Raw genomic sequence first — 19,055 nt, forward strand, 5'->3', positions numbered from 1 at the left:
AAATTAAACTGGATAGAGCATGAGTAAGCAAACACCTTGCATAGCACTTATCACATGGTAACTCAGTGATTATAAATGATCTCATTTCTCCAGACTTCACAGAAATTTTTGTTCCTGAATAGAGATTTGAAGGCTTATTAAATAGGTCCACTGAACATTTACAGTTACTTTTGTAAAAAGGGCATGTGGGAAAACAGAGCTAATATTCTGGTGGAGGAATTGGGGTTTTGTTTGGCTGGAGCAAAAAGGAAAAGTATCCTAGCCATTTTAGCTAAAATAGTTTCAAGTGAATGGCAGTCATCCTGGCCACAAATATTGAGGCCCTGAAATAAGGTATTAGTTGTTGGATATTAAAAGAGATATAGCTAAGAAGTGTTAAGGAGGTAAAACCTTGTGATTCATTTAGTTTGTGGGAGGGAGTTGGTGATGGGGAAGTGGTCAGAGATAGTACTCAGATTTCTGGACTTAGAATTCAGAATATTTTATAGGAACAAGTGGTTTCTGTTTTTGAGTAGAGATTGACTTCAGTTTTGGAATTGGCAAATGTGAAATCTCTGAAGCATCCAGATAGATATTTTAAAAAGCATTTGGATAGGTAGGTCAGGAAATCAAGCAACCCAAACATAAAAGATTGGGCTTTATGACTGAATAAATCAGAAAGTAGAAGGTGTTTCACAGGGATAATAATACAGAGAAGCCAAGGCCTATAAAACACTTACTTGGCAGTGGCAGGGTACGGAGAAGCAGATCCATTGAAGAAAAAATCAGGTAAGTGAGAGGATCAATACAGAATGTCTTTCAAAACTGTGCTTTCTCTTAAATGTGTTTTAAATCTTTCCCCTGTTAGTAATACAGTATAGCTTCTATCTTTCTTTTTCCCCTTAACTGGAATTTACCTACTTCTTTATTGATAGATACAGAAGTTTTTAGTTGCTTTTTTAAAACATTAAGCAGTACTGGAATTAACTTTTTTTATTTTCATACTGGGGATAGAACTCAGGATCTCGAGGCGGGTGCGGTGCCACTGAGCTAAATCCCTGGCCCTAGAATTAACATTTCTGTGGAAATAATCTTTGCATACTTATGTGAATGTGTGTGTAAAACACATCCCTGCAGATGTGCATTAGAAATTATAATATTATTAAAAATTGTTATAGGGTATGGAGCCAAATATATATCCCAACCAGTAGTACCTTTCAGAAATTTTTTGCATTATAGATATTGCACCCAAAAATTTAATGTTAGCAAACCTAAATAGTTGATAAATACAGTATCTTTTGAAAGTGAAAATCATTAGAATTTTCCAAAACGTTCATATTTTATGTATGTATACTTAAAAAAAATTCAGCCAAAAGTATCTGCTATGATGCAAGTCATAAATGGTGCCCATTTTTTTCTTTTAGCCTTTAGTCTTTCTGTCTCTACGGAAACAGTAAAACTTTAAACCAAGCAAAAACACCATTAAAGCTCAAACAGCTAGAAATCTGTTTGCCACAGAATTCCTTCCATAGTTTTCATAGGTTTATCAGTACAGGTAAGTTCACTTGTGACATTACGTGAATATACCACATGCTTACACTCGTGAGCACTATTTGAGCAAAGCTTTGTTTTATGATGATTCCTCCCAAAAACAGCATCTTATTTTAAATCTATGGCTCACATATGAATGGTTTATTTTCTCGTCTGTCACTTCATGTGCCTCTATGTCATCATTTTTTCTTTAACTGAGTCTAGTCAGAGAATAGAATAAAGCAAAACTAAAAGCATCTGGCAAAAACTTAGATATGTGGGGTGAATTAGCTATTGCATAGTCCGTATTTGTGAATTTTAGGTTACCCCGAATGTTGCCTGCTTCTTTTTGTGTTAGCTCAGATTATTCTAACTGCATTTTGGTTGCACTTCTATGACTGTTAGTAGTTGCATGTTTTGTTTTTGTTTTTGTTTTTTGGGTTTGTTTTGTGTGTGTGTGTGTGTGTGTGTGTGTGTGTGTGTGTGTGAGTTGATCTCATTGTAGGTGTTTGTGATTGTATGAAGAACAGCACTGTTACATGAATGACAGCTGCCAAGTGTCTGCCAGGATGTTCATCTTTTAGTTATAGATTTGAGTTGTGTTTTTATTTTTGAAGTCCACAGAGTACTTTGTGAATTTGAGTTGATTTGGGTTTTGGAGGGTTTTTGTTTTTTGTTTTTTGTTTTTCTCAGACTACCCCAGGCTTTTGAGGCTTACCTTATCAGTCTTGACCAAAATGCTAATTTTAAATTGTACAGCAGAAATTTTTCTTTCAAAGCATGTCACCTTTTCATGTCAGCTGATTGTAGGATTTTCTGTGTGACAGTTTTCATGAATAGCTGTAGAAAGTTGCTGAGGAGCAGATAAATAGATCATGGGCAGTTAGTTGAGCTTTCCAAAGTAGCATCATGGGCTGGTGACACTAGCTAACTTACACCTCTCCACTTATGGTGAGAAGTTGCCCAAAATCAAAACAAATATTTATGTTAGCAGTTTTGTTAAAAACTCAAAAAATTTTGTCCTTTAACAATACTACCATTTTCAATGTTTTTTTCTTCAGATACTTTGTAGCACAAAAGATTGCATTTATTTTCTTTCACGTTATACACTTTTTAGGCCAGCCACCCTCAGATCACACTGTTTACTTGGAGTGAACTTGTATATTTCCTTACTTTGGTGAAACACTAGGAGACCAGAGGTAGGGTTATTGAAATCTAGTTGGGGTAGGTGTGGGGCATATTCAAGAGCACTTTGGAGAATAAATGCCCCAGCAAGAAGGATAGTAATGTTTTCAGGTCCTGAAGATGCAGTGTGAACAGCAGAATGCAGTCTGTGTAGTTTCTCATATTGTAATTGACATTATGTATATATGATATTTGTAGTTTTTTGGATTGTTCTTATTGACATCAAAACCAGGAAAACTGAAACTTTTGTCACTTTCAGTAGTGTAGCTTTCCAAAGATGATCAACATAAGTGTAAAGATATTTTCCTGCTTATTTTTACTATTCACTCACATTTGTTATTATGTCCATTCATACTGAAATGAGATTTGCTTCTTGGTATTTTTGTTAGTTATACTTCATTTTAGCTTTAAAAATTATCTTTTTTCCTTCCAAATTATTGCAGAAGGACCAGAAACCTTTTTGGAATCATTCAGAAACCTTTTGGGGGGAATTCTTATAATTTGAATATTTATAATCAGTCAATGCATTATTTTAAGTCACTTAGCAAATATTTGACTAGCATGTAATTAACTGGCCACTTATTAGTTGTGCTATGTTAAGAAGTTAACCTTTTTTATTTCTTAATTTGTAACATGAAGATAGCTTCTACCTCGTGATAGTATAAGGACTAAATGAGGAAATTTATGAGTGCTCTCCTAATGCTGAAACATAGTAAGTACACAATAAAATATTATCTTGATGTTGATGTAAGCAAAGAGCACACACTTGTAGAGTATTTAACAAAAATATCTTAAATGATATTGCATATTATTATGCAATTTATAACATTCACATAAAATTGATGTCACTGATACCTTGAGTTTTTGTTTTCCAGTTGGCAAGTTAGTTATGAGATCTTTTAAAAATAATTCAACTTTGATACTGTGGAAGTTTGAGTAAGTAGGCTTAAACGTTTGCAACCTATGTTGAAGAGAAGATGGTCCTAAAAAATAAATAGTAATAAAAACCATTGTCAATTCTTTACTAAAAGCATCTACTTTTAGGGACTGTATTTAGTAGCCCCTGTAGAGATAATGTACTGAGAACAAACCACCCAAAAAGAGAAAAAAATTATCATTATTGTAGATTTTAAAATTTAGATAGTATGTTGAAAATTAAAATATAAAACTTTTTATGGCCTTAGAGGAGGATTTTTTTCCTTCTGGTTTCTTTTCTTTGTTTGAGGTAGGATCACAAACTGTAGTCCAGACTGGCCTGAAACCTGCTGCATAGCCTAGGCTAGCCTACAACTCTAAATCCTCCTGCTTTAGCCTCCAGAACACAGGGATTACCACGTAGGCACCACCACACCCAGCTTGTTTTATGACTCTTAAGCAGACCAGAAATGTAGGCTGGGTGGGCAGATTCCATTGACAGTACATTTTGAATCTTTTATTTATTTTTTATTATTTTTTTTCCTCATGAGTTTATCGGTACATTTTAGGTATACAGTACAGTTACATTCATTATTGGGATCTTGTACCTTTACATGACAGGTCTTGGTTCTCATTTTTTCCCCTTGTCCCTGCCCTCCCTTCACGTTTTGAATCTTCATATTCCCATAAGGATATTACAAGTAAAGATTTCAAAGAATTTGAGCTACTGCAACATCAAGCAGCATTTGTAATGCAAAATGATGTTAATTGTATAACATTTTTATTCACTTTTTTTTTTAATCCAGGAATCGAACTCAGGACCTTGAGCTTGTGAGGTAGGCAGCAGAACCACTGAGCCAAATCCCCGGGCCTTTATTCACCTTTTTTTAAAGAAAATGCAGATTTTTTTTTTTTCTTTTAACAAGTCACTAAATATAAACCTCAGACATACTATGATAAAAAGCTACTTATTGTATAAGTTTCTAAACCCTGCTAATGCCATGGATTTAGCTCAGTGGTACCACACCTGCCTCTCAAACACAAGGTCCTGAATTCAGTCCACGGTAGGGGGTGGGGGTTGGGATGGGGATATATAGTTTGTACTATCAGAGTCAGTCTCATGACTTAAGATAAAGTGGTTTGTCTTTCTTCTCCCTTATCAGTATCCTTTCTACTTGTCCCCTCCACCTGCCACCTTAGTCAGAAGTAAAGAGTGAAGAGTCCTCGGTCAAGTGGGATTTTGTAATCTAGGCCTCTCCGTTTTAAAAGGTGATAATACATATACACAATTGATGCAGCTAGACTGTTGCTCTGTAAAGGATGAGAGTTTCTCCCTGGTGAGAAGTGTGGGATGTAAACTTTTAGCTTGTCTGGAAGAAAGTCTAGATGTTTGCTTCTGGGATATTCCTAAGAGGGCCTCTTACTTAGAACTACTAAGACCATCACCACCAAATGTCAGCCCAAGGACCAGTAGAGCAGACAGTACTTTGTGTGAATATGAGAGAATAGGAAGAAGCAGGGACTAATGATCTTTGAGGAATGTATAGGAAATACCTTGTATATCCTACCTGTGAAGAATCTTTTCCATCCTAACTAGGCATTTTCTCATAACCATTTATTCTTATAGTCTTTCTTCTAACTGACTGGGAGAGATAGCCAGTTTACTTCAAGACATTTGTGAGAACTTCTGGATTGTACTTTTCTGTTCTTGAGAGCTTCCATCATGCAACAGACTATCACTGGTCCCTTGAGTAAGTTTAGAGATTATGGTTTTAGTCCTTTAACCTAGAGGTTTAAATTTGGTTTTTCATCATCCAAGCCCATGAAATATATAGTTTATTTCTATGAGTCAAGTTGCATATTTTCTAGGGTTTGATTATAAAAATTAGTAATAAAAGTAACTTCATCTGTCTTTAGTGTAGTTATGAATATGATTCTTGCATGACTTAGTCTTGTAGTGACCTTTTGAAATCTAGAAAGTCATATGAATATGCCAACTAAGCAAACATTGACTTATGTTTTTGTAATAGATTATTTGAGACACAGTTGGTGAAAGTTAAAATGTAATAATGGTTGATAATTTATTGAGTGGTGCAGAAAGTGTGCTAGAGACTGAAAATTTTAGATAATTTTAGCAGATATTATCAAAATAATTTTCTAAATACTTAGACCAGTTTACCCTATCACCAATAAAGTATAAGAATTCTTGCTGGGGATGTAGCTCAGTGGTGTTACACCTGCCTGGCAAGTGCAAGGTACTGAGTTAGGATCCCCATTTCCCCCAATAAAAGAATACTTGTTGTATCTTGCCAAAGTGGTTATGGTTAGAATAATTTTGTTTTAATTTTAGACATTCTATTGAGTGTATAATTGTATCTTATTGTGGTTTTAGTATATATTTCCCTGATATCTTTTCATGTGCTTACTGTCCAGTTGGATATCCTCTTTCATGAAATACCTGTGCAAATATTTTGGTCATTTTCCTAATGGATTGTTTCAGATTGATTTTTAGGAATTCTTTATATATTCTGGACATGAATTCCTTGTCAATTTCATGTAAATATCTTCTCCCAGGCAATGGCTTGATTTTTAACTCTCTTAATGGTGTTATTTTGATGAAAAGGGATTTATCAATTTAATCCGTCTTTTCTTTCACGATTAGTGCTTTCCATATGTTGTTTAAAATGTTTTTGCCTTCCTTAAGGTTGTGAAAATAATCTCTTATCTTCTAGAAAGTTAATTGTTTTGACTTTTCACATTTAGGCCTATCATCTTTCTGGGCTTATTTTTGTAAGATGTTAGGTAGAATCAAAGACCTTCCCCATGTGGATAAAAATTAATGTAGCATAATTTGTTGAAAAGTCCACCTTTCCCTATACACTGCAGTGGCATTTTTGTTATCACATGACTATGTGGGCATAACCAAGTCTTGATATCTGATAATTTAAATATGTTCTCCACTTTGTTCTTTAAACTACTTTTAAATGGCCAAATAGTTTCATATAAGATTTGACACTATTCCTTCTTTCTTTGCCTTGCCTCCCTAAGCCCATCTTATCTCTTGACTCCAGAGTGCACAAATGTATCATTTTTTTCTTTTCCATGATATTTCAGACTTCAGGCCAGAAATCCTTAAGAAGCACAGCTTCTCTTCTGGTGTAAGATTTATAGTGAATCACCTTTACTCACTATGGGCTGTGCTTCCCTGGCTGTGAATCTGGCACAAAGCTCAAGTCCATTGCTAATTGTTGGTGCCCTGACCCCTTTGTTTCAGACTTCCTATACCACAATTCCCAAACCCCAAACTCTGATCTACCTTGTTTATAACCTTGAAGGTCTGCTTTGATTTGCATTTTTAAATACTGTTTTGTCCCTTGTATTGCCCTCTAGTCTTATAAGGATGTGATTTCTCATGGACACATCTCCAAAGTACAAAAGTTCTGCCTAGGTTCTCTTATCTCCTTGTATTACTTCTAGCATGTTCTGTTAACTACCCAATCATGAGATCCTCATATCAACTATTTGCATTTACTGTGGCTTGCAAAAGCCCTGGCTGCCAAGACAGTGGCCCCGTCTTTGTTCTCTTCTGACAGGTCCTGGAATAACCAGCATAAATATAGCAAATTGAAGCCAGCCTTGGTAGAACATGCCTGTAATCCCAGCTACTTGGCAGACTGAGGCAGTTGGATTGCAAATTCAAGCCCAACTTGAGCAACTTGGTGAGAACTTGTCTCAAAATTAAAAATAGAAAGGATTGGGGTTGTATGGTAACTCAGTGGCAAAGTGTTTCTGGGTTGATCCTCTGTATAAGAAAAAAAAAAGGCAAATTGAACAAAGCCCCTTATACATATGAGTACTTGTGCTCCTTTGTTAAGGTTATAAAGAAATTGGATGACTGATTGGTACACCTTGTGTGGAGAAAGTAGTGCAGCAGAAAGGATGAAATAAACAATGAGCTTGCTGTGTGCCAGGCACAGTATGACGATAGACTCATCCATCCTTTTTTTTCCTCGCTCTCTCTCTTAAGTAGAAGTAGTTATTTAAAACCCATATTTTCTATGTTAAAACAAAAAAAAAAGTTATCTAAGTTAAACTTGTAAGTTTTTCCATTAACATAAAGGTGTTTGTTTTTAATTGAAGTACAGTTGGCCTAGATGCAAGAATTTTCTACAAAGTTTTGAGCCTTCTCCACACTGAGTGGTTGGCTGAAACTTTATAAGGAGTGGCATTCTCTTAGGTTTCTGAATGGTAAGTTGTGCTAAAGCCAAAGCCTGCAAGAGGAATATGCAGCTGGTCAAGTTTGTCCTATCATCTGGAAGGATGATAAAACCTTCTCACCTAGATGGAGAAATAGAGTAGTACCTTGCCCAAGGTGGCAGGAAAAGAGAAACTCCTTGTGCTGTTTCCTTGGTTACACATTTTCCAATTCAGATCTTTGTATTTGCATTAACAACTGACTTTTAAAGATGTCTCGAACCAATAAATTGTTCCATTTTTTTTCAAACAAGGAAAGGTTTCGGAAAAAGCGGTAAACCATTGATTATGGTAGAAAGAGCTAGGAATGTAGCTCAGGGGTAGAGTGCTGGCCTAAAGTGGTACTGGGTTTGATCTGTAGCACTGTAAAAAAATGAAAAATAAAAAGGATGGTTAGCCAAAAAGATATTTCAGATGATTCTTTTAAAATGATATTATAAGCTGGGTTTTGTGGCCCATTCCTGTAATCCCAGCTAATTTGGGAAGCTGGGGCAGGACGATTGAAAGTTCAAGACTACCCTGTCTCAAAATAAAAAGGGATGGAGATGGAACTCACTGTTCCCTGGGTTCAATCTCCAGTACTGCAAATAAATAAATGGTTGAGTGATATTATGGGAGCGTAAATTGGTACTACCACTCTGGAAAATAGTTTGGCAGCTATTTAAAGAACTAAGCATGTACTTTATAAGCAGTCATACTCTTGCACATTTATCCCAGAGAAATTACAGTTTTCATTTATACAAAAACCTGTACATATATCTTTATTATGTATAGTAGTTATAACAGTAAAATACTGGAAACAGATACCCTCAGCAGGTAAATAGGTGAACAATCTAGTACATCTGTGTGATGGAACACTATTCAACAGTAAAAGGACCTGACTTATTGATACACATAACAACCAGGACAGAGTTCAAGGGGGTTATACTAAGTGAAAAAAGTCAATGTCAGAGGGTTACCTACTTTATGATTATATAACACAAGTGACAAAACTGGATATAGAGAACAGATTAGTGGTTGCCAAGAGACAAGAATGAAGGGCAGGGAGGGCCAGTTCTGTATCATGATAATGGTAATAGTTATACAAATCTGCAGTAGGAGATAAAGTTAAACAACTACACACACCACAAATAAATGCATGTTATTTTTTAAATGATAAAAGCAGTAAGATCTGTTAACAGTGTTTATTAACTTATCAACACTGCTAGTTTCTCATTATTGTACTAAAGCTACATAAGGTATCACCTTTACTGGGTGGGACCTGACTTGGGAGGTGCACAGAACTCTTTATGCAACTTTCTTTTATTCTTTTATTGTTTCAAAATAAAAAGCTTGGGTATGTTATATATCTATACTCAGATTTATTTATAGTAGCTAGAAGGTGGAAGCACCCAAGTATCTTGTTGACAGATGGATAAAAAAGTTGTATATACATACATTGTAATATTATTTAATATTTAAAAGGAATGAAATACTGAGATGTGCTACATACAACATGGATAAACACTGAAGATTTTATGCTAAGTGAAATAAGCCTGGAGACTAATTGTTTAATCAATACAGAAGAGATTTTGATATTTTGGAAAGTAAAACAATGTATTTCTAGAGATAGCTAGTGAATTGTGCACAACAATATAATTGCACTTTATGCCACTGAACTATATACTTCATATGGCTAAAATGGTAAATTTTATGTTTAGGTATGTAGCCACTTTTTAAAAAATAAACATTTATTTTAAATTAACATATTTGTAGAGACATATAATTCCCTTAATACTTTTAAGTTTTTAAAAATTTTTTGAAACAATCACAAACTTACAAAATGTTGTAAGTTCAGTGCTACCAATTTTTTTTTCTGGAATAATTTGAGATTTATGTTGCCAACCTGATGCCTCCATCATTCCCAAATATTTTGTTGTGTTTCCTACAACCAAGGACATTCTCTTACATAACTACAGTACTATTATTAAAAGCAAGAAATTAACATTGCTGCTATCTAATCCTGGACTTCAGATTTTAATAATCATCCTAATCCTAATAATGAACTTTACAGAAAAAACAGTTGAAAATCCAAGAGTTAAATTAATAAATTGTCTCAGTATGAATTAGTTCTTCAGTATTGCCTTGATACTATGTGTGTTTTGGGAATGGTACTGGGCTTTGAGACCAGGGCTTTTCATACTAAGTGACATCTCCAGTCCTTTTTTTTTGTTGTTTTTTATTTTGGGATGGGGTCTTGCTAAATCACTGAATTGCCCTGGGACTGGAAAGGAGTTCAGATATTGAACCTTCAAAAAAGGAAAAAAGAGTTAATGAAGCAAGAATTTGTAATCCTCCCTCAGCCTCTTAGAGTGCTGGGATTACAGGCAATGACCTTAAGGACCTGGATACTTTATATATTACAATATTACAGGCTAATTATTTCATAGAGTATCTCTCAGTTTGGACCTCTTTCTTGGTGGAAACAAATATATTTTGACAAGAATATTCTAGAAATATTTCTGTATTCTCATTGCTTCTTGTCAGGTGGTACATGAGTTCATTGTTTCTCATTGCTGATGGTGACCAGGTTGATCACTGGAAATTACCTTTTTTCTCTTTGCAATTAAGTATATTGTAGGAGGCACTTTGAAACTATACAGATATCCTATTCTTCATCTAACTTCATCTCACTTGCCTGTTTATATCTGTGAGGACTCAGATTATTTTATTCAATAGGTTATAATTTATTCTTTATTTTGATGCTCAAATTGTCCCTAATTTAAGTGAGAAGGATCCCCTTCTGTCTGGCTTTTGTATCCTTTTGACCTGTCTCCATCATTATGAATGCTTTTAAGTTTTAGAGAAATAAAGGAATCATTAATGGTTGCATAATCGACATTGTGGGAATGCTGTATGATTTGCCTAGGTAATCTCCTTGGAGCAATGTTTTAGATTAAAAAAAAAAAGTTTGCCTTGTAACAATTTGTACCCCCAGTAGCGTGTATGTGTACAAGGTTTCCTTTCCCTATACTCTTAACAATGCCAGAGTGTTTTAAAATAATAGGAACTTCATAATTAAGGTGAAACTGCTAGAGATCAAATTACCCTGGACATTAAGCATTAGAAAAACTTACTGGGACACTAAACAAGGGAAGAAAAAAAAGACTTAGGCATATCTTACATTTTTTCCTTTTTAAAGCAGCCACAAAGTATCTCAGGGCTAAAGCAATTTTATTTTTACAGTACTGATTTCATAAAGAAGACAACTTAAGTAGATACATTACAATGAAGTCTTTTACTTTTTCCTCACTTGTACATTTCTTTCAAATAATTTTCAGTGACTGGACCGTTTTTCCACTAAACAGCCATATGAACTCTGGGAAAGTTACTAGTATGCCTCATTTTCCTACACTCTAAATCTCAGTATGTGATTTCTAAGCACCTTTGCTCTAAAGCTGGAATATAGAAAACTTTATTCTGAGAATTGAAAGCAAGTAAATTTTTTTCTAGCTTGCAAATTTGTATTTTGTAGCAGACATTTTCCTCATATATCTAACTTAGCAACTGTGAATTATAAGAAATATCAATTCATTATTTATAGGTTAATCCTATTTTAGATCTTTGGTTGTTTTTCCTTCCTTTGTCTTTAATGTTAAATCTGATTTATGACCTTATCCCAGAGGAACAGAATAACCCTGACAGGTTGTGTTTAAGAATTAAATAAATATGGAGAATCTATCAAATTAATGCACATGGGGAGGTTTATTGAACACATAGGGTTATGATTATTTCTTAACTGTTTAGGGGGGAAAAAAAAATCACATTTTTTTAGTAGTGTGTACCAAAATAAGTTCTGGATAGTATATTAAAAATAAGTTTAAAATTCTAAAAGAGGAAAATAAAAGTATTTATTTTAAGCATATATAATAGCAGATAATATTTTAAAAATTATAAATGAAAAGACTAATTAATTTGACTCCATAAAAATTATCTTAGGGAAACGGGCAGTTTTTTAGGAAGTAGGACATATTGAATGACTCAGCAGTCAAGCTTGTAGATATCTTAAGAGAAACTAAAACTTATGGTCACATAACAGTCTATATGTGAATGTTCGTAACAGTTTTATTTGTAAACAGGAAAATACTAGAAACAACTCAGATGTCCTATATAGAGTAAATGGATAGACAAATCGGTGGTACATTGATATAACAAAATACTACTTAACAATAAAAAAGATTGAACTGTTTGAACTGTCAACACATGCAACAACATGGATGGCTGTCGGGCATGAGGCTGAGTGAACAAAGCCAACTTCAGTGGGCTACATATTATATGACTCCATTTATAAAACAATATTTATGTAGCAAAATTATAATGAGGTAGAATAAATCAGTGGTTGACAAAAGTTAGAATTTAGTAATAAGTGTAGTTATTTAGGGGAAACTGAGGGAGTTTCTTTGTGTTGGTGGAACAGTTCCTTTATTAGTTGTAGTGATGATTAATCTACACATTTAATAAATTTCATAAAGCTACACAGAGATACTCCCCACAAAGGTGAAATCTAAGCAACTGCACCTGAGTTAATATTGTACTGATGCTCATTTCCTGGTTTGACCATGTACAAGTGGTCCCAGATTATGATTCCACTTAGAATTTTTCAGTCTTAAGATAGTCTAAAAGCAGTTATGTGTTCAGTTGAAACTGTACTTCGAATTTAAATTTTAATCTTTTCTCAGTTTAACAATATGCGGTAGGTAGGATACTTAGTCATGAACAGCAACAAGCCATAATAAGGGTAAACTACCACTACTCTACAGCATGCTGTATTCCTAAGCTATAATGTTCTGTATCTAAAATGATAGTTTCAATTTATGATGGGCTTATGTAACACCACTGTAAGTCAAGGAGCATCTTGTGGTAGTTTACTATATCACCATTGGGAGAAGCGGGGTGGAATATACCCAAGAACGCTATATTTTTGCAACTTCTTGTGAGCTTTAAACTTTTTAAAAAGCTTACTTATTAAAAAGTTGACTTGTGTTAGAAATAAACATTGAAAAGCAAAGTGAAAAATATTTGTAGCAATTTAATTAACATTTTTGTGTTTTTTATATATGAAGAACTCATATGAACATATAAGAGAAGCAATGAGTTGCCAGTGAGTTTTAAAGAAAATTTAACAGAGCAAGTATCCGAGAGAAAAAATTTTAAGTGTATATTCAGAATTTTCTGGAATTCCCAAATTTCATTACTATACTACCATTGCCTCTGGCAACATATGGTTAAAGAGGAAAAAAATTCATGCTATGTAAAATAATCTCACCTAAAAGAAAAATAGTTTAAAAGATACAAAAGAGAAAGTATGAATTTACACTGTTTTTTCTTAGCTTTGAATTTTAAAGACCTTGTTGTATATAATGTCTTCTCAAAAAATGTTTTTTATAGGTATAAATTAATTATTTCAAAGCAACTGAAAAATGGAGCCAGACATAATTCGAATATACTCTTCATCGCCACCACCACTAGATAATGGAGCAGAGGATGATGATGATGACGAATTTGGGGAATTTGGTGGATTTTCAGAAGTTAGCCCTTCTGGCATAGGGTTCGTCGACTTTGATGCACCAGATTACGCTCGTCCCAAGGAAGAGTTTATACCTTCAAATCATTTTATGCCTATTCATGATTTCTCAGAAAATGTAGATAGCCTTACAAGTTTTAAGTCCATGAAAAATGGTAATGATAAGGACATCACTGCTGAACTTTCTACTCCTGTGAAAGGACAGTCTGATGTTTTACTTTCAACCACCAGCAAAGAAATAATTTCATCTAAAACTTTAGATACTTCCATTAATAGCATGGAAAGTCCAGGAGATTTAAATAAAGTAATGGAGCAGAAACAGAATGTTGGAACACCTGGAAGTTTTTCTCTAGGAGATTTTAGAACTGATATGAATGTCGTTCATCAAACCAAACAGTTAGAGAGCTGCAATGGTGAAAAGCCGCCTTGTCCAGAGGTTCTAACAAATGGGTTTACAGGGTTGGAAACTGTAAATCCAAAGGGAACAGATGATCTGGACAATGTAGATGATTCAGAGGGACAAAAACCTCTTAGCACTGACTGTAACTTAAACTCTGACCCTACTCCTACTGAAGGATTTGCAGATTTTGCTACATTTTCTAAAAAGGAAAGGATACAACTAGAAGAAATAGGATGTGCAGTTTTAAATGATAGCAATACACTAACTATTCAGGAAAACAACAAAATTAACAGAGTCAATGAAGTGAATTCTATAAAAGAAGTTTCTTCAGGTAGAAGCTTTGATGATAAAGGAGATACTGATGGAGAGGATACTTGTGTTTCAGAATTAAGCATATTGTCTAACAGAGGTTTCAGTGTTGAAAAACAAGGCCTTCCAACACTGCAGTCAAAGTCATGGAGTTTCGAAGACTCGGCTGATGATATAGAAGCCATCAGGAGAGAACAATGTAGAGCTAAGGAAGAACTTGATTTATTTTCTGCTAAATGTCCTGACCAATGCATGGATTCTATTAAAACTTCTGATGCTGATGAAATTGGTTCTTCCAAAGAACAAAGAAAATTTACTAACTCCCAAAACCTAAGTACTGATCCTACAGAAGAAGATGTTTTGGATGATTCTGTAAGTGTAAAAAATGGTGATAGTAGTAATGACTTTGTAACTTGCAATGATACCAATGAGGATGATTTTGGTGACTTCAGCACAGCCAGTGGCACCACTCCACCCCTCATTACTGGTACTCAAGATTCAATGAGTGATGTCACTTTTGAAGAGTCTTTAGAGCATTTTCCACATTTCAGTGAACCAGGTGACGACTTTGGAGAATTTGGGGATACAATTGCTACTTCTTGCCAAGAGGAAGTAGTATTTACTGAGTCAGACCTAAAACATACTTCTGATAGTTCATCAGGGGAATGTCAGAGGGCAAGAAAGTTGAGTGGAACAGGGACTGAACCTGTTTCAAAACTGAAAAATGGGCAAGACAGTGAATTTGGAGATTTTGATTCTGTGCCAAATATTCAAGATGACTGCAATCCTTTTCAAGACTCTGATGATTTTGCAGACTTCAGTTCAGCTGGTCCTAGCCAAGTTGTAGATTGGAATGCTTTTGAGGGTGAACAAAAAGATGGTTGTTCTTGGGCTGCTTTTGGAGACCAGCACGCTGCTGAAGCTCATCATCGAAAGGAAGTCTGGCAGTCACATAGGACAGATGAAAATATTGAGACTCCAGGAACCTCCAAGATGCACACTGTCCCTTTAGCAACTTCCAGAGGAACAGTTGCTAGTGGTCATTTACAGGAATCAGCCACTTCAGTTCAGGTATTTACTAATTCTCTCTATTTTGTGTGATACATTAATTGTTATGGAGACTTCTAATACAGATTTTTAAGTATTTTCAACAGACTACCTGTTAAAGGAGTCACTATGATATATGAGGCTTGCCTGATTTGTAGATTAAGTGCATTTTTCACAACCCTTTGAGAAATGATAGATTGTCCTGTGTGAAAGCTTGATAAGATTTTTTTTTATGCCAGTGAGTTTCTTTAGTAGTTATAGAAATTCATCAAGTTGGAGTTTTGGTGAATGTAACCAGCATTTTTATAAAAAATTAATACCTAATTCTGGTAAATCTGTGTTTTCACTTTTATAGTGATTTTAAAAGAAAGTTAAGCTGAAATTTAGAAGCTTCAGGTTTTTAAAAAAAGCCTGTTTTGTCTGTCAAAGAGCTAGCCAGTTACGGTGGCACATCCCTGTAATCTTAGCACTTTGGGAGGCTGAGACAGGAAGATCTCAAATTCAAGCCCAACCTGAAAGACTCTGCCTCTCACAGGCTGGCGTAAGACTCATTGGGAAGGCCCAGTGTTCAATAACCAGTACTGGAGGGAAGTGGGGGAAAGATCTGGAAGACTGAAGGTAATTTTGTTTCCAGAGAGCAAGCAGAATTTGAAACCTCGTCTTGTGCTGAAGCCTATATTGAATTAAAGAATAGAAAAAAAAATTAGGAAAAAAAAATAAATTCAGACCTCATCATTTAGGGGAAGGGGTGCTGAGGCTTGAACCCAGAACCTTTGCCCTGAGCTACATCCCCAGCCCTTTTTGGGGGAGACAAGGGCTCACTAAATTGCCCAGGCTATGAGGTTAGGCTTGAACTTGTGATCCTCCTGCCTCAGCCAGCAAGAATGCTGGGATTATAGGCATGTACTATCATGCCCAAACCTCATAATTTAACAGCTACAAAAAGACCTAGAGTGATGGTGTGAGGTGAATTAAGGGAGGTTTTTTTTGTTGTTGCTTTTTGTTTTTGGTACTTGTGAGGCAGGTGCAGGAAACACTGAGCTAAATCCCTGGCTCAAGGGAGAATTTTTTTTACCTTTCAGCCCCATTGTATTATCCTTTTCTAGTTTATATTCTTTCTTTAAAGTTTCATGGACATTTGTTTTGACCTAAAATAGCCCCTAAAGCTATAGTTTGATATATAGGTGATTCCCTGGTCCTGGGTTGTACCTAGTGCTAAATTTTACCTTTCCCCAGTCCTATGAGGGTAAAAGGGAAACTCCCTTGAGAATCATTGTTTTATACTGATGATTGATAAATGTAACAACTAGTTTACAGGCTTATTTTAAAGATACTACAATTTACAAACTTTCTTTCTCCAGTTATCTTTTGCTACAGTTGGAGGTATTTCCAAAATTGGTGTTAGTTGAAATGGTTCTACACCATTAATACCTTCAGCACATTAAGATATTAGAGAAATTATAGTATTACCAGTTGATGTGCACAGCTGAGCACTTTTGGTTGGTTTTAGTTGTCTGCATAGTTTGCTAATTCATTTAGCTAATGTGTTTGTTAACTACTGGTTAATTTATCATTGAGACAGAACCTTGAACTGAACTAATTGTAATGCAAAATGAAGACTTGGTTTTGAGCTAACCTTTTCCCTGTTTAGTTTCATCTCAGTGGAATAAAGCGTGACACTGGTATTGAATGATCTTTAATTTGTTGCCTTAGAACTTTTAACATAATCAGATAATTAATTTTTTAAAGTAGACTGCTTCAAATAGGAATTTCTTGCATCATGCAAGCTGATCGAAGTTATATATAATTTGATAACTGACATAGAAGATAAAACATAAACTTCATGGAGCTCTGTTGATTCATTTAGACAACATGGGGTGCAATTCTTTGTGAAGTCAGACAAATGGTACAGTTCTCATTTCAGAATTCTGCTTTTCACTATTTTTGTTGTGTAGCAGCTGGGTGTGGGGCACATGTCTGTAACCATGTAAGGTTCTGTTTTGGGGGACTTTTTTTTGTTTTGGTCTACCAGAGATATTTTAAAAATTCAATAAATATATCTTTATTGAGTTTATGAACCTATTTAGTACTTAGATGGGGGAATTCAAACAAGAAATCTTTCAGACTTATAAAATGTTTTTAGTCAAATTAACTCTTAGCTGTGGGCCTAGTAAACCTCAGAGGACTCGATCCCTGGTGTAAAACCTATATATGAATGTTATTGATAAAAAGATAGTCTTCTCCATTTAGTGAATGAGTTTTTTTCTGAGAACCTAGAGCTCAATATATTTCATTCTCGTTAACATTCCTTAAAATGGTACAGACAAGTAGAAGTGTCCCTGTTGTACAAATGAGAAAGAGGTCAGAACTCTTCTTCACTGTTTGGGCTAAGATTTAAAATAAAGCCAAAATGCCCAGTGTGGTGGCACATACCTGTAATCCCAGCACTTGGGAGGCTGAGTCAGGAGGATCACTGCAAGTTCAAGGCCAGCCAGAACTACATAGTGAGACTGTCAAAAAAAAAAACAAAATAATAATAATAATAATAATAATAATAATAATACAAAGCCAAAATAACAAAAGCCTCTTTACAGTCAAAGCAGCATCCCCAAAGGCTGTTATGTGTGTTAACAATTTTCTATTTTTTAACATTATGTGTGTTGATAATTTTCTATTCTTTTAACCTTTTAATGTTTCAGAAAGGAATCTTAATTAAAATAATCAAAAAGGGCCAGGGATTTAGTTAGTGGTTCCAGCGCCTGCTTTGCAAGCACAAGGACCCAAGTTTGATCCCCAGTACCAAAAAAAAAGTAAAGATAAGAAACAAAAAAGAAAGAAGCACAAAGAAACTTTAGGGCTGGGAATTATTTAGCTCAGTGGTTCCGGCGCCTGTCAGGCAAAGCGCAAGGACCAGAGTTCCATCCCTGGTAACAAAAAAATTAAAAAATAACAATAATAATAATAAAAATAACCAAAATGCCTTTTTCTTAAGTGGATGGTAAAATAGATAAATGTTGCATTTAAAATTTTGTAAAATTTTAAAGTACTGCTATGGATGTTACTTGAGAATTTAGGTATTGATAGACTCTCTATATTAAAAATTCCCCTATAGAAAATGAATGATTTTTAATAGTCATGTAAGTGATAATACTACTGGAAAAATGTCATTAGCCAAAGATTTATCTTAAAAGCCTTAAAAATTCAAAGTATTGCAAAACAGAAAAAGAAGAAAATCACCAGTACTTTGTTTTGACTTGTGCTGTTTTCAGACTGTTACTGAGTTTTCACCAGAAAGTCTGCATTTTCAAACTAAATATAATCAACTTTACATTTTTATCTTCATTTATTTAATCATCTACCTAAGTTTTGTGCAAATTCTTCCTTCTGTGGGTGAACATTTGAACATATGACTAAAAACAAAAATGAGCAACCAAAATGAAGTAATTAAGATTTAAGATTTTGGTCTTAAGAAACTTTAAGTAACATGTTATTTTGCTGTTTTTCCTCAGAAAATTTGACATTCTGGTCTTTACTTCAAAAATAGAACTATTTTATTAGATTTACCCAGATATTGTGCAGAAGCAAAGCATCTTTCTAGATCATGGTGAATATTACAATTGGCCATTCTCTTTATAGCTTGAAATTGGGGATCGATAAGTATACAAGTATAGATTGCGTTTGATATCTTACTTAATATTTAATAGTGGTGAGGCATAAGGTATCCTCTGACATGGAAGATTAAATTGCTCAATGGATTTTATGTTTCTTTTAGACTTCCACCTGAGTGCAAGACCTAATGTTATCAGTATTAAATTAAATGTCATCGGTATTAATCAACTTCTGTTCCTAAGCAAAAAAAAAAAAAAAAAAAAA

The 19,055-nt window shown here is 34.5% G+C and overlaps 1 protein-coding gene across 3 annotated transcripts in view; it reads left to right on the plus strand.

Annotated features, from left to right (window-relative positions):
• The first annotated feature begins 5,262 nt into the window (after positions 1-5,262).
• The window catches only part of Aftph (aftiphilin), a 49,284-nt gene continuing 35,491 nt past the window's right edge, over positions 5,263-19,055 (plus strand). For 2 of the 3 annotated variants that reach the window (XM_010609740.3, XM_010609741.3), the window contains exons 1-3: positions 5,267-5,360; positions 7,203-7,328; positions 13,291-15,206. In XM_010609740.3, coding sequence (XP_010608042.1) covers positions 13,323-15,206 — 1,884 coding nt within the window. In that variant the 5' untranslated portion in view covers positions 5,267-5,360; positions 7,203-7,328; positions 13,291-13,322. Of the gene's footprint in view, positions 5,361-7,202; positions 7,329-13,290; positions 15,207-19,055 lie in introns of all 3 variants that reach the window. The other variant, XM_010609742.3, reaches the window with a different exon arrangement.

Source organism: Fukomys damarensis, unplaced genomic scaffold (genome assembly GCF_012274545.1).
Source record: "Fukomys damarensis isolate Sample0158 unplaced genomic scaffold, DMR_v1.0_HiC HiC_scaffold_2, whole genome shotgun sequence".
Taxonomy (NCBI): Eukaryota; Metazoa; Chordata; class Mammalia; order Rodentia; family Bathyergidae; genus Fukomys; species Fukomys damarensis.